We start from the raw sequence: 13540 nt of genomic DNA, 5'->3' as shown, positions 1-13540 counted from the left end.
CTCATAGCAACCCTACAGGACAGAGTAGAACTGCCCTATAGGGTTTCCAAGGAGCAGCTGGTGGATTCAAACTGCCGACCCTTTGCTTAGCAGCTGAGCTCTTCACCACTGTACCACCAGGGCTCTCAAAATCACTACCGAATAAATAAAAATACATTGAACAAATTTTTGGCCTTTATTTCCTCACTTGTAAAATGAGCTAAATCAAATCCTTACTCACTTTAAACTTGAAGATTTTACAGTACAATAAGTAGAGTTTTGGTAAGTTCTGATATCACTGAGTGTACTGAGCAGAATGAAAGAAACCACAGCCTACGATATCCAGATATTCCTTCAGGTTACTCTATCAGACATCTCTTCTAAAGACAAATCACTAACGGTAAAGAAAACAACAGATGCTTATTTAAAATTATTTTATTTTTCATAATTTTCTAACACACAGTGTTAGAAAAATAAATTTTGGCACCATGACTCAGAACTTTTTTCAAGTGTAACCTTTAAATTAAAAACAGTAGCTAAAGTAAGAATATTTAAACCTCACTCAGTGAAATGGTAAAAAAATCCAGTCAACAAATGTTTTTGTGATGGGGAATTTTTTAAAAAGTGGGCTAAAAGTAGGGTAACACAGAGTGAGGAAGATAAAGTAGAGATTATGCAGGAAAGAGAAAAAAGTGAGTAACCCGCTCATGCCCCGAAAAGAGTATGAGAGAGACAAAGAGCAGAAGGGAAGAAAAGAGGCTCAACAACTTCATTCTCCTGATACAAAATTCAAGTACATAAAAAGTTAAAAAATAAAAATAAAACACACCGCTAATCTCAATGAAATTTTCTTTTTTCTCACTAGTTTCTACAATTAATTGTTTTGTTTTGTTTTGTTTTGTCTTAGGGGAACCTGCTGATCTTAAACAGATAATGTAAGAAACGGCAAACACTTGTAAGCTTTCCTAAATCCACTTCTACTTAAAATACTCCACCTTGAAAGCTTCATCTGAAGGGAACGTCGGGTTTGATTTCTAATACAGATGTAAAAAAAAAAAAAAAAAAAAAACAATCTAACAATCTATGTAAAACTGTTTTCAACTAGGTATGCTCCTCAGTTGTCTTTTGTACTACGTTTCATGAGGAAAGCCATTTTGTAATATTGTCCTTTGTACTCCCTCAGTAACAACAGTTAAAGATATTTGCATAGGTGGTCCAAAAAAGTACTTATTCAATGAATTGCATACGAATTCAGTTAGCATACTGGATTTTCATGATTTTAAGAACGGCTAATTGTCATTCCTGTCCATTTTGTCTACATGCCCTCCACATGATGATAAATAAAATTTTCCCCAGGCTTAAATAAGAAAACATTATTAGTCTCATTTGTCACTTGTACATTTGTATCTGAATAATTTATGAACTGAAACACAAATTCAAAAAATTGTCATTATTCTCAGAGAATTTTGCAGCACCCAAAGTCCTTCAATGATTGCTTTCATTACTCTATAACCTCCTAACTTTCTGCACTCTGATCAGCTAGCTAGCTGGAAGCCTTCACAGACAATAAGGCATAGAAATAAATATTTTACTTTTTTTCTTTCATTCCTTCTTCAATCTGTGTCTTAAGGCTCAGAGCAGACATTAAGAAACATAAAAATTTTTTTTTTTTTTTATAAAAAGTTTTTCAAACATTTGGCCCAAAGTGAAGTTGTTCTGTGAAGTTATTTAAATATTCCTCTCAGCTTCTCAAGCACAACTTCAAAGGCATGCTCATGCCGGTCATCCATTCCAAAAAGAAAATCCAATTCAATGAAAAGTAAATAACTTAGGGATCGATAAACGACACTGCAATGTATCGTGTTCCATTTTTAACAGGAAGCCCTTCATGGAGATGTGTGAGTCTCCCTGGATGCATGAAGCTCCAGCCTTTTCGCGGTGACTCAATGGAGCAATTGTATCTTAGAAATTTGCATCCACCACCCTAAAAGAGTTAGAACAAAGAAATGTGTCAGCTTATCATTTTTAATTTTTAGTCAAAGACAAAATTCAAAGTATCCCATGTAAGCAGAATCTTAAAAAGAGCCTAAGGGAAAGGCTTTTTGCTAATGACATATATTTCTTTTCCAAAGTGTCAAGAACCGGCATCAGAAGTACCTGAAAATCTTCTCCCACGTTATTGAGTGCAATGTTGATAGTAAACGTAGAAGCGTCGTGATGGGGGCGGAGAGAACGCTGTCTCTCAGGGGAGTATTTTACTACAAAATTCAACAGTGCAAAGCCCTGAAAAACCAAAGGAAGCCGGTGGATTTGCTTATTAGTAAAATGAAGAAAAGCATATTTGTTTCACGCCAGTAGGGGCAGGAGGGGATGAGGGAGGTGAAAGGATAACCACCTTTGTATAATAGCCTGCAAAGACTTTCAGTGTGACAGGCGCAATGAACTCCCGGATAAAATGGAGCCACACGTTCTCCAGACCAATCTGCTTCATGTGGATGTCATCAGTCGGGACATTTTCATAACCGCCAGATATACGGCTATCCTAGAAACAGCATTAATGACATCATAAAGTGTGGTCCACATGCACTTCACACTTACATTATCTTGGTATTTTTCAACCACAGTATCGGAATAGCCAATAAAAATAGCAGTTGTTCGATTATGGCATGCCATCTGCTTTAATTGCAAAAGTATCAAAATAACTTAGTTAAAATGCCTTTGCAAATTTGTCAATGGTGTATAAAGTATTGCAGTCAGTGGATTCTTTTCCTACTTATATTTCATGTATATGTGAGGTTTGACGAAAGCAAATAAAACTGACCTTCTAAGCCTTTCTGTCCCCCAAAAATGAGTTGTTGTTTTGTTTTTAATAATTACCCTTCAGACAATCTCAGCTCCCTTATGTGCAGATTCCACTTATCTGCCCTGTGGACAAGCTTTCCCTGCTATTCTCCTTACTTCCATCTCGCAGCACCCAAAGTCCTTCAGCGATTGCTTTCATTACTCTATAACCTGCTGACTTCAAATTCTCCCTCATACTTTGAACTTTCTGCTCTCTGATCAGCTAGCTAGCTGGGGGCCTTCATGAGCAGAGAGGCAGTAATTTTCCAGGGTATTCCACTAAAATTCCTGGTATTGTTGGGGAGCTGGCATCTGTGGTCTCTCAGAGGAAAGGAAACACATCGAACCAGCAGTGACGCTTCCTGCCAAGTCTCTGACACCGAGTATAAATGCAAAACTGAATCACACCTCTTTCCTACGTTTACACACACAAAGATAGTTTTGGCAGTCAGCCAAATAACGTTTGCCTTAGTATTTTAGAACACTATAGAACTCCCTAAGGAAATGCAGGGAATCAAACGTGGCTTTGGAGAAGAGTGGTATCACACAGGAAAAACACAGTTTACCTGACTCTTCCCAGCCTCAGAACACTGGCCTTTAGAAACCATGCAGCATAATTACATGCACAGATGAGAAACCAAGGCCTAGTTAGATTAAATGACCTTCTGAACATTAAACAATTAGCTAGTGGCAGAATTAGATCTAAAATGTAGTTCTCCTGACACCTGAGCTAGCCATTTCATTTAGTCCAGGACTCAGAGCTGGATGACAAAAAGGACATCCCCACTCCAAACAGTGATTATCTACCTGTCCCCCACCCCACCACACACACACACACACACACACACACACACTTCTACTTCTTTGTGTGAAATCACAACTCACATGATGTTTCCCCCCGGACCACTGGCCATAGTGCTCCATTTCTTCCACCAATTCATCACAGGCTTTTTCAGAAAAGATGGGGAACCAAAAGACATCTGGACAAGGCTATAAAACATGGCATCGCCATTAGAAGAGTAACATACTGTGTCTATTAATTAACAAATAGCATTTCAAAAGTAAAACGACAGACTGTTCACACACTGATCTCACTTAGACATCTTTTTTAAATTTGTCCAACATTATTGACCTACGATGATACCAACAACACTGGTTACTAAGGCTTTTTTATTATTATTATTTTCCACACATTTTAACATCTGTGAAATCAAGATGCGCCTTAGAGTCGCGTTCGGCCCTGCAGTGATTGTGATGTACGCTTGGTCCAACATTCATTTTGTCCTCACTTTGCGTGTGTATCTGTGTTATGTGTGTGTATAGTTGGTGCTTCACTTGTTGAAATATCTTTAAAAAGATTTAGACTATGACTTGTTGAAACGAACGGTTATTTTGTATACAGTGCACTCGGACATAGCATAACACTTACATCTTAATAAACCTAAAACAGCTTTCAATAAATTTCTTAGTGATTACAAAACATTCTGTCTGAGTTTAACTGGCAACATTTTTCTTTGTCATGGTGCATGAAACAGTGGTGCGCCTCAGAACTGATGACACCTTCCATTCCCCGAACTCACGTCTCAGCAACAGTGTCCAACACTAATCTCAGACAGAGTTCATCTCTGAAAAGACCTCTCTGAGTGGGTGCTCTTGGAGCTCAATGTCTTTCAAAGATCAGCTTTCATTGAAAGGGATCTACATTAATGATCTCTCCATGGTTTCTTTTTATGGGTTCCAGAGAGTTCTCACACTGGGGAGTCTGCTAAAAAGAGGTATGATCTTAAAATTATTGTTCATTTCCACATTCGACTATGTGATTGCTAAAACTGTGTAATTGGTTAACTGACCCTATGGCTCTTATCTACAGGATATTTTCTCCACTTTCATAGCGTCCTACCTGAAATACTACTGCATTAACATTTCCTTGTGGGAAAAGTAACAAAAATGGTCTACATCTCACAGTCATCATCAATACAAACCTGTTCAACCAAATTTTCAGTGAAAATCTTTGAATAATCACGGTTTATATACATTTCCTTCCAGTCCTACAATAAAAAAATATATAAATAAATTGCACAAACCAAAGCAAATACCTTTTTTATAAATAGCTTATTGCAAAATATAAAATCTATGCATTTTAGAAACTGCTCAGACAATTTATAAATTGACTACATGTAGTAGGGAAAAATAAGAATTTGCAGAAACCACAGTTTAAGTTTTAATCTCTGCCTGATTCTGTGTATGTGCACATCATTCCACGAAAGTGAAATTTTTATTTATGAAGTTTTATACCCCAGGCTTTTAAAAAGTGAGTAATATTACAGTAATTAGATTTGTATGCTGTTTTCTATGCACACACATGTGCATTTAAAAGTGAAAAATAAGTAACAAAATCCTACCAATAAATATTTGGAAAAACTAAAGCAAATTAACTAACTAGGTCTTACTTATATTTCTATAGTGAACTTCTCTAAATTATTTTTGTTTTTTTAAATTAATTTAAATGTTCTGCCTTCACCAGTTATTAATATTTATCAAGGAATGGTCATGGGCTTACTAACACTTTCACTTTTTTTAGTTACTGAAATGAAGACAAAGAGCCTTAGATTGACCAAAAACTCCTTTTCATGCTAATTCACACACCTGATTCTCCTCTGTGACCTATCACTGGAACAGAAATCACACACAAAGATATATCAAATTTTCAACATATACTACGGAATCATTTTACTAGATCAAGTGTTTTATTTTAAAACCAATATTTAAATGGTATATATTAAAATATAGACTGGTTTAAGGATCCATAAAGAGCATCTCCTTAACTGTACTTAGACCACTTAACAAAACTCTGAATTTTCTTTTTACAAAGTAAAAACACAGAGACCCAGAAGAGAAGAGCTGAAGTATGGGTTCAAAATAATCCCAGTCACAGTATGTATCTCCAAAATGCATCTGCAATATATCTTTGAAGCCAAATTTCAGAGAGGCTCTGATAATTTATATGCCATTCTTAGTTTTCTCTATCTCTGCTTAAATGTAGCTCAGACACCTTTTATATGGAGAAACCAAAGCTGTCTTCAAATTCTTTAATACATTTCATTTATCCACAGTACTATAACAGTAAGGATCAAATTACCATACTATCTCAATATTCCCTCTAATACTTCTGATTCCAAAAGAAATTCATGCCTCTTGTAGAAAATTTGGAAAACTAAATGTAAATAATCACCCAGTGCATTTCAGAATATCACTTTATAGTATTTTTTTCCTACGTATCATTATTGAATTTTTTTAAGTTAAAGAAAAAAGTCCCAAGGATTTTACTTTAGTGTGTAAATACTAACTTTTCATTTGACCACCTTTCAAAGTATTATTGAGCAAACTGTGACTTCACTAATTGCTAATTTCCTATAAACTCTAACAATGTGACAGTAATTTTTTCGCTATGAGCTATCCCTTATGAGGCATATCAAGCAGGCTAATTTTCCAAAGACCAAAACAAAAGCATACAAAAAAATTATTCTTACTTCATTCTGATATTTTCATTGCATACTTCCCAAAGATTTGAATCCTTACACAAACTTCTACAATTCAGGATATAATTTAAGACATTTCACCAGGAAGCTAATATTATCCAAGAAATCGAATAATTGCACTCCTTCAAATACCAAGAGGTTCAATGCCAAGGTAAAATATGTAATTCCACCCTCACCATAAAAAGCCTCTTTTCAATTCTACGTCTGTGAAAGATGAAGATATGCACCCAAAATGGAACAAGAGTGCCTTTAAAATGCAAAAATGTCAAAAGATAGTCTTTTCCTATTCAATAGAGTATTCAAAGACTATTAAATTTACTATTCCCGGATGTTAACTGTGCCTACAAAATAAAAGATAAAAGACAATTCTCATCAAAAGGATCAGTCTGTGTAATCTGAAACTTTTACTACTGGCAGGCTGAAAGCCACAAACAATAGTGCTACAGAGATGAGGATCCCAGAGTGGTTTCCCTTGAACACATGTGCCAGTTTGACTAAACGAGAGGAACCAGTAAGAGTAAGACAAAAAGAGTTATTTCCTCTATGATTCAAATCTTTTTAAAAAATTTAGACTCTAAAAAAAAATGGTTCATTCAATTTAAGACTTTTTTAATATGCTGAACCAGCTTATTCTGCAATTTTCTCTATCTCTGGTATACATTCACCAAATTGTTATAAAAAATAAACAAGATGATAAAGTAAAATCTATCATTCCAAACCAACTTCTTCAATTTTCTTCATCAAGATAAAAATGTAATATTGTCATATATGAGTTATTTCTAAATATTTTTTTGGAAATGTGATTAAAAAAACTGAATGGTACTTCTGAATGTATAAAACAGAGATAGTGGAAGAAATCAAAGTAACTGTTAATTCCCATCCCCAAACCTAATACATGTCTTAATTAAAATATTTTCTGGTCAGCTTGAGAATCTATAGATCAGGAAATATAATTAGTTATATCATTTTTAAAACCACTTAACACATTTTTATATTATTTCTTAACTAATTTATATCCCTTTAGTTATAAGAGAATAAGTAAAAAACGAAGTTCCATATGAAGTACATACCACGGGATTTTCAAAGATCTGCCAGAGGTCATTGTTATAATGGGAAGTATTGTAATTAGCGGTTGATAATAGCCTTCCAAATTCATGTCTATTAGAAATGTACATAAACACACCCTATATGCCAAAAAATAATATTATTAACGATCTTACAGAAAAATACAAGAAAATAAATTTAATGATGAGAAAAACATAAAGGAGATACGGCTTCAACTTTTACATTTTATTCATGAATGTGCATTTTTATTTTTCACGTAAAACGTGCATGATTTAAAATAAAAAATTTTGATTAATTATGAATTCAGACACCACACAAAACTAATTGATAGCACTGACACTCAACTGAAAAAAAGAAGAGGAAGAATGGATTGTTGTTGTCCCTTTCTCACTGATCCTAGAAAAGAACTTCCTGTTCGAAAGCAGAAACATTTTTGAGACAACATAGTAGAATGAACTGTACCTCTTTTGGCTTCTTTCACTTTCAAAGAAGACAATATCATATTTTTTAAAGAGAATTCAAACCATTAATATTATTTCATTACTCTATTTCATTCTTTTATTGCCCTAATGTTTAAAAACTGAACAGAGTAATTAATAAGAATTGTATAATTATAAGGCAGCTAAAGAAAACCAGTTTCATATCTTTGCTCCAAACCAAATAAATATGGCAAACACAACCAAGTTATGTTTGTTTTTTTTCTTTTGTACCTGTTTTAATGGTAAAAAGGTTAGTGATTAACAAAAAGGAAAAAAAGTAATGATGAGCACTCAAATCTCATTTTAATCAAGATAAATTTTATACCTACTCCTATGGCTTCTCCCCTTTAAAGAAAAAAAAAGGCTAGAAAATTAGCAAAAGGGACTTGTATTTAGCTTTCTCACCTTTCAAGTTTAAAATGTAAATCTTCCAAAAGAACCAAGAGTTGAACATATACACACATACACACACACACACACACACACACACAACACACACACACACAGAGGCTCACATACATGTACCTAAACCCATTAAGAACCAACGAATACCAACATTTTACCAAGCTAAATGGAAAAGAAAGCTCTTAAAGAAAGTTTATGCTAGGAAATATACCATATCTATTATTAATTTAATAAACAAAAATAAAGAAATAAAAATAACACCTTTGGGGGGCTGAGCATTTGGAATGTTTCCGGAGTAGGGGAGTCTTTTTCCCTTTGTAAAGTCTAAAATGAAGAGAAGCATTGGGTAAGTTGATCTGCACACCCTCTCTCTCAGGTACTCTTAGGTAAACAAAAATAGTTGATCAAAAGCTGACATTCTGAAATGCCCTTCATAGACAGCATGCAGAACAAGCAAAGCATATAGCACACACATAAAGAACAACTCCAGCTGTTTCTTTCCTTTTTGGTCAAACATAAATCCAAGCTCATTCTTTAGCAGAACTTTCAGTAAACACAAAATTAAGACAAAGGAAAAAAAATGAGTAAGAGAGAGGCCATTCCAGGATGCACTGTTGGGTCAAATTAGCCAAACGTGAGCACAGATTACAATCACAGGTGCTGAGAATATTCAATATAACAATGCACACAGGTTTGGAGGAAAAATATTCAAACAACATACATGCCTTGTTAAACTAAGAATAATTAATAATAATAAATACTTGCCAACTTTTCTGATTTTTTCCCAAATCATACTTACTTACATAGATTTATAAATAAAATCGCCAAATCCTTTTTAAAACAATCATATAAATGTTTCAAAACATATTTATACATTTTGAACTACAAACTCTATTTTACATAGTCATTTAAATTTTATAATAAAACTATATTTGTAGAGCTGCAACATATTATTAATTTTTCACATAGATTGAATATATGGTACGTCTCAACTCTTCTGCCAACTTAGTGGTAAGGAACCTGCTTTTTAAAACTGTGAAGTTAATAATGATATAAAAGTACATGTACTTAAAGAAAACGTGTACTTATTTCAGAACAAAAGTGTATACTTTGAAAGGTGTAAATGACCATTTCATCAGAACTTTAATTAATTTTAATTTGGTCTAGTTTTTGCTAAAGATTTTCAAATGAGAATAAAGATGAATTCTTAAAAGTGCAAAGCTGATTTGTAACAGCTCCATGTTCCCTACTGAAAGCCTCTCTGCTGCTAATGAGTTAGCCTGGGCATCAAACCTAACGTCTTCGAATTGTCTTTACAGGTAAATGTTCACACATTGTTCTCCAAAATTGCTCCCAATTTTCCAATACATAACCAAAAAAATTGGCCAGTACTTTCAAATTAGAAAGAAAAAAAAGCATCAAAAAACAGTGATACACCAACTGGTAAAGCAAGCCATGGCATAAGAACATTCAAGCAAGCCATTAGTATATACCCTACCATTTCTCTAGCGTTTCGGCAAAGAGCCATGTCAGGATCCAGTTTATCACGAACAAAGTAGTTCCTTTCACTCATCTCTGACCGGAGTGTCTCTCCTTTAATTAAGTACACACTGGCCATATACGGGACGTTCCACACCCCTCTGAAAATAAAGAGAAGTTATTCCAAAAAGCCCACAAAAAATGTTGTTTTATTTTTAGGTTTTTAAAATAAATGTTATGCGTGTTTTTAAATTTTGTGTATATACACTATTGGATCAAATTACACGCAAACACATTTAACGATATTTGACATATATACTAAGTCTAAATGCAGGTGAGTTTTAAATTCTGAGGCATCAAGCGTATGTAACATGTTTATATCTAAGTGCTTTATGGTTTTCATTTACTTTTACCAAGTTTGCATAAAGAATTTATGAAAGTAAATCTCAAGCTAATGGGATTACTTGGTATGCACTACATGAGATCTGGGAGACAAATCACTATCTTTCTAGGTTAACTTCAATTTAGGGTTGAGAATCTGTTTGCCATTTTATCTGTCATTCCTCATTTAGCTGTTGCAGTGAAGTGTAAATATGTGTTGTACGGAATGTGCTCCCATCTAAGGTTAAGCAATTTGATAGCACAAATCATAGAATACAACCAGTGGTGTGCCAGAGTGGTGACAATGGTCCCAAGAGCGGACGTTTAGCATCTCTTCCCAAGTGTGTGCTCAGTGACTTCACATGGGAATAGTGAAATCAGCTATGGCAGAAATATTTACACCACAAAAATTGGCAAACACTACGAAATCAGGGCACCCTATATCCCCAAAAGCCAGTTAGACATTTACCTGCACTCCACTGAATATAACCTAAAATTCTCCTAAAATATATTCCCTTGAAATTCACTGTTGTTGTTAGGTGCTGTCGAGTCAGTTCCGACTCATAGCAGCCCTACAGGACAGAGCAGAAATGCCCCATAGGGTTTCTAAGGAGCAGCTGGTAGATTCTAACTGCTGACCTTTTGGTTAACAGTCAAGCTCTTAACTACTACGCCACCAGGGCTCCGCTGAAATTCATTAAGCCACCTCAAATCCTTGCAGAAAAGGGAAGGTATAAAGAAAGGAGCATTGGGAGATACTTTCTTTTGTCCTTCATTCTTTCCCACACCTGCCTCCTCACCATGAACATGACTCCCTTGCTAAGAACAGCATAAGAAAGAGTGGTGCCTGTTGCTTTTGAGAATAGAAAGGAAAGAACTTGACCAAGGAAATGCAATTAGAGTGAAAGGGAATATGGTATCATTTTGTCTTACTAGACCAGCCTCAAAGGAAATGGCCTTAAAAAGAAGTATATGATGTGTCAGCTGAATTGAGAAATTAATCACTGGTGGAATGTGCAGTGCTTCAATTTTGAAGGAAAAAAATATACATATTCATACACACACATATATGTAAACACACACACACACATATATCCCCACATGTACACATACACATGTCATAAGATGCCTTTCCTTCATGTAGCTTTTAGATATGAAGTGTGTTCTTGTATCAACTAGATCAAAGGTCTATACCATATTCTTTTCCTTACACGTTAGAAAACAATGAGAGGAGGCTGGACAGAAAATGACCAGAGATTAAAGGACCTTAAATGAAATATGAATCCTCTATTGTAGTTCTGTGAACCCCTATTCACAGGCACAAACAATATCGGGCATATGGTCTACACACATCATCCCAGACTCATTGAAAGTATTTTCAAACAACAGGATATGATGACAGTAGTGTTTTCTCAGCTATCACACTTCTTAATTGCTGTTAACAAATGCCTTTATCATATTTACATCATTCAAATTTAAGCTTTCTATGCTTTCATACTCAAAACATCCTTTCACCACGTAACTGTTCAAAGAGAAGTGTGGGATTTTATTTTTTCCTAAATTTAAAGGAAGATATTTTTAATCATGATGGTATGTTTTCCCATTTTGGTTGGACTGACATGTCTGAGGACTAAGGCAAAGCACCTACCTACTCAGTCATTCTAGTCTAGGTTTGTGTATGGAAAAAGAATGGCATTCTTCCCTGATGTTACCTCAGCAAAACTATTTCCACTATGATTATTTTGTAGTCTAAAAAATACCATCTTATCTCTGAAATGAATATCAATCATACACACACTTTGTAGGAAGTATATTCTTTTCAAACTCTAGGAATACAAATCAGTTATTGGGGAAAAAACTCATCTTTAAAGCACAATATTAGGTATTTACACAAAAAGCTCAGACAATAGGAAATGTTGGAAGGTTTTGGGTCACTGATTCAAGTTTAACTATCTATAATTTTTTAAAGTTATCAAAGCAACCTTTGTCCTGGCCACTAAATAAATCAGCTAACCTAAACTTCCTTTGCAAACTTTTAACTAAAGAGTATTACTTTTCTACCAGCAACGAGATGTCTACTCACAACCCTATCTCTTGGTATTTCCCACAATAAAATGAGCTTGTTCCTTTAAAGATTTAGAACTTTAAAAACAATTTTTTTTAAACTATTAGTTTTACACTAACTAGACAATAGATAAGTGGTAACTCTGGTGAAGGGTAGACAGTACACAATACTGGGGATGTCAGCACAACTTGACCAAGGCAAGGTTATGGAAGCTTCATAAACACATCCAAACTCCCTGAGGGACTGAATTACTGGGCTGAGGGCTGGGGACCATGGTCTTGGAGGACATCTAGCTCAACTGGCATAACATAGTTTATAAAGAAAATGTTCTACATCCTACTTTGGTGAGTAGTGCCTGGGGTCTTAAAAGCTTGTCAGTGGCCATCTAAGATCACTGGTCCCACCCCAACTGGAGCAAGGGAGAATGAAGAAAACCAAAGACACAAGGGAAAGATTAGTCCAAAGGACTAATGGACCACAACTACCACAGCATCCACCACACTGAGTCCAGCACAACTAGATGGTGCCCGGCTACCACCACCAACTGCTCTGACAGGGAACACACTAAAGCGTCCCAGATAGAACTAGATAAAAAATGTAGAACAAAATTCTAACTCACAAAAAAAGACCAGACTTACTGGTTTGACAGAGACTGGAAGAACGCCAAGAGTATTGCCCCCAGACACCCTTTTAGCTCAGTAATGAAGTCACTCCTGAGGTTCACCCTTCAGCCAAAGATTAGACAGGCCCATAAAACAAAATGAGACTAAATGAGCACACCAGCCTAGGGGCAAGGATGAGACGGCAGGAGGGGACAGGAAAGCTGGCAACAGGGAACTCAAGGTCAAGAAGGGGAGAGTATTGACATGTCATGGTGTTGGCCACCAATGTCTCAAAACAATATGTGTATTAACTGTTTAATGAGAAAATAATTTGCTCTGTAAACCTTCATCTAAAGTGCAATCAAATACTCAAGAAGAAGAACAAAGTGGGAGGCCCTACAGTACCTGATTTTAGGACCTATTATACTGCCATGGTAGTCAAGACAGCCTGGTACTGGTATAACGACAGATACATAGACCAGTGGAACTGAGTTGAGAATCCAGATATAAGCTCATCCACCTATGAGCAGCTAATATTTGACAAAGGTCTGAAGTCCATGAATTGGGGAAAAGACAGTCTCTTTAACAAATGGTGCTGGCATAACTGGATATCTATATGCAAAAAACTGAAACAAGACCCATACCTCACACCATGTGCAAAAACTAACTCAAAATGGATCAAAGACTTAAATATAAAATCGAAAA

The 13540-nt window shown here is 35.3% G+C and overlaps 1 protein-coding gene across 2 annotated transcripts in view; it reads right to left on the bottom strand.

The window, feature by feature from the left end:
- Positions 1–1032: 1032 nt before the first annotated feature.
- Positions 1033–13540, bottom strand: part of PLOD2 (procollagen-lysine,2-oxoglutarate 5-dioxygenase 2) — a 100987-nt gene continuing 88479 nt past the window's right edge. Inside the window, exons 13-20 of one of the 2 annotated variants that reach the window (XM_004379209.2) lie at positions 9807–9948; positions 8570–8632; positions 7430–7543; positions 4803–4868; positions 3706–3810; positions 2375–2521; positions 2137–2262; positions 1033–1963 (exon numbers count right to left, since the gene is read on the bottom strand). In XM_004379209.2, coding sequence (XP_004379266.1) covers positions 1808–1963; positions 2137–2262; positions 2375–2521; positions 3706–3810; positions 4803–4868; positions 7430–7543; positions 8570–8632; positions 9807–9948 — 919 coding nt within the window. In that variant the 3' untranslated portion in view covers positions 1033–1807. The remainder of the gene's footprint in view (positions 1964–2136; positions 2263–2374; positions 2522–3705; positions 3811–4802; positions 4869–7429; positions 7544–8569; positions 8633–9806; positions 9949–13540) is intronic. The other variant, XM_004379210.2, reaches the window with a different exon arrangement.

The sequence above is a fragment of the Trichechus manatus genome, unplaced genomic scaffold (assembly GCF_000243295.1).
Source record: "Trichechus manatus latirostris isolate Lorelei unplaced genomic scaffold, TriManLat1.0 scaffold00062, whole genome shotgun sequence".
Taxonomy (NCBI): domain Eukaryota; kingdom Metazoa; phylum Chordata; class Mammalia; order Sirenia; family Trichechidae; genus Trichechus; species Trichechus manatus.
This window is presented reverse-complemented; position numbering and strand designations above follow the sequence as displayed.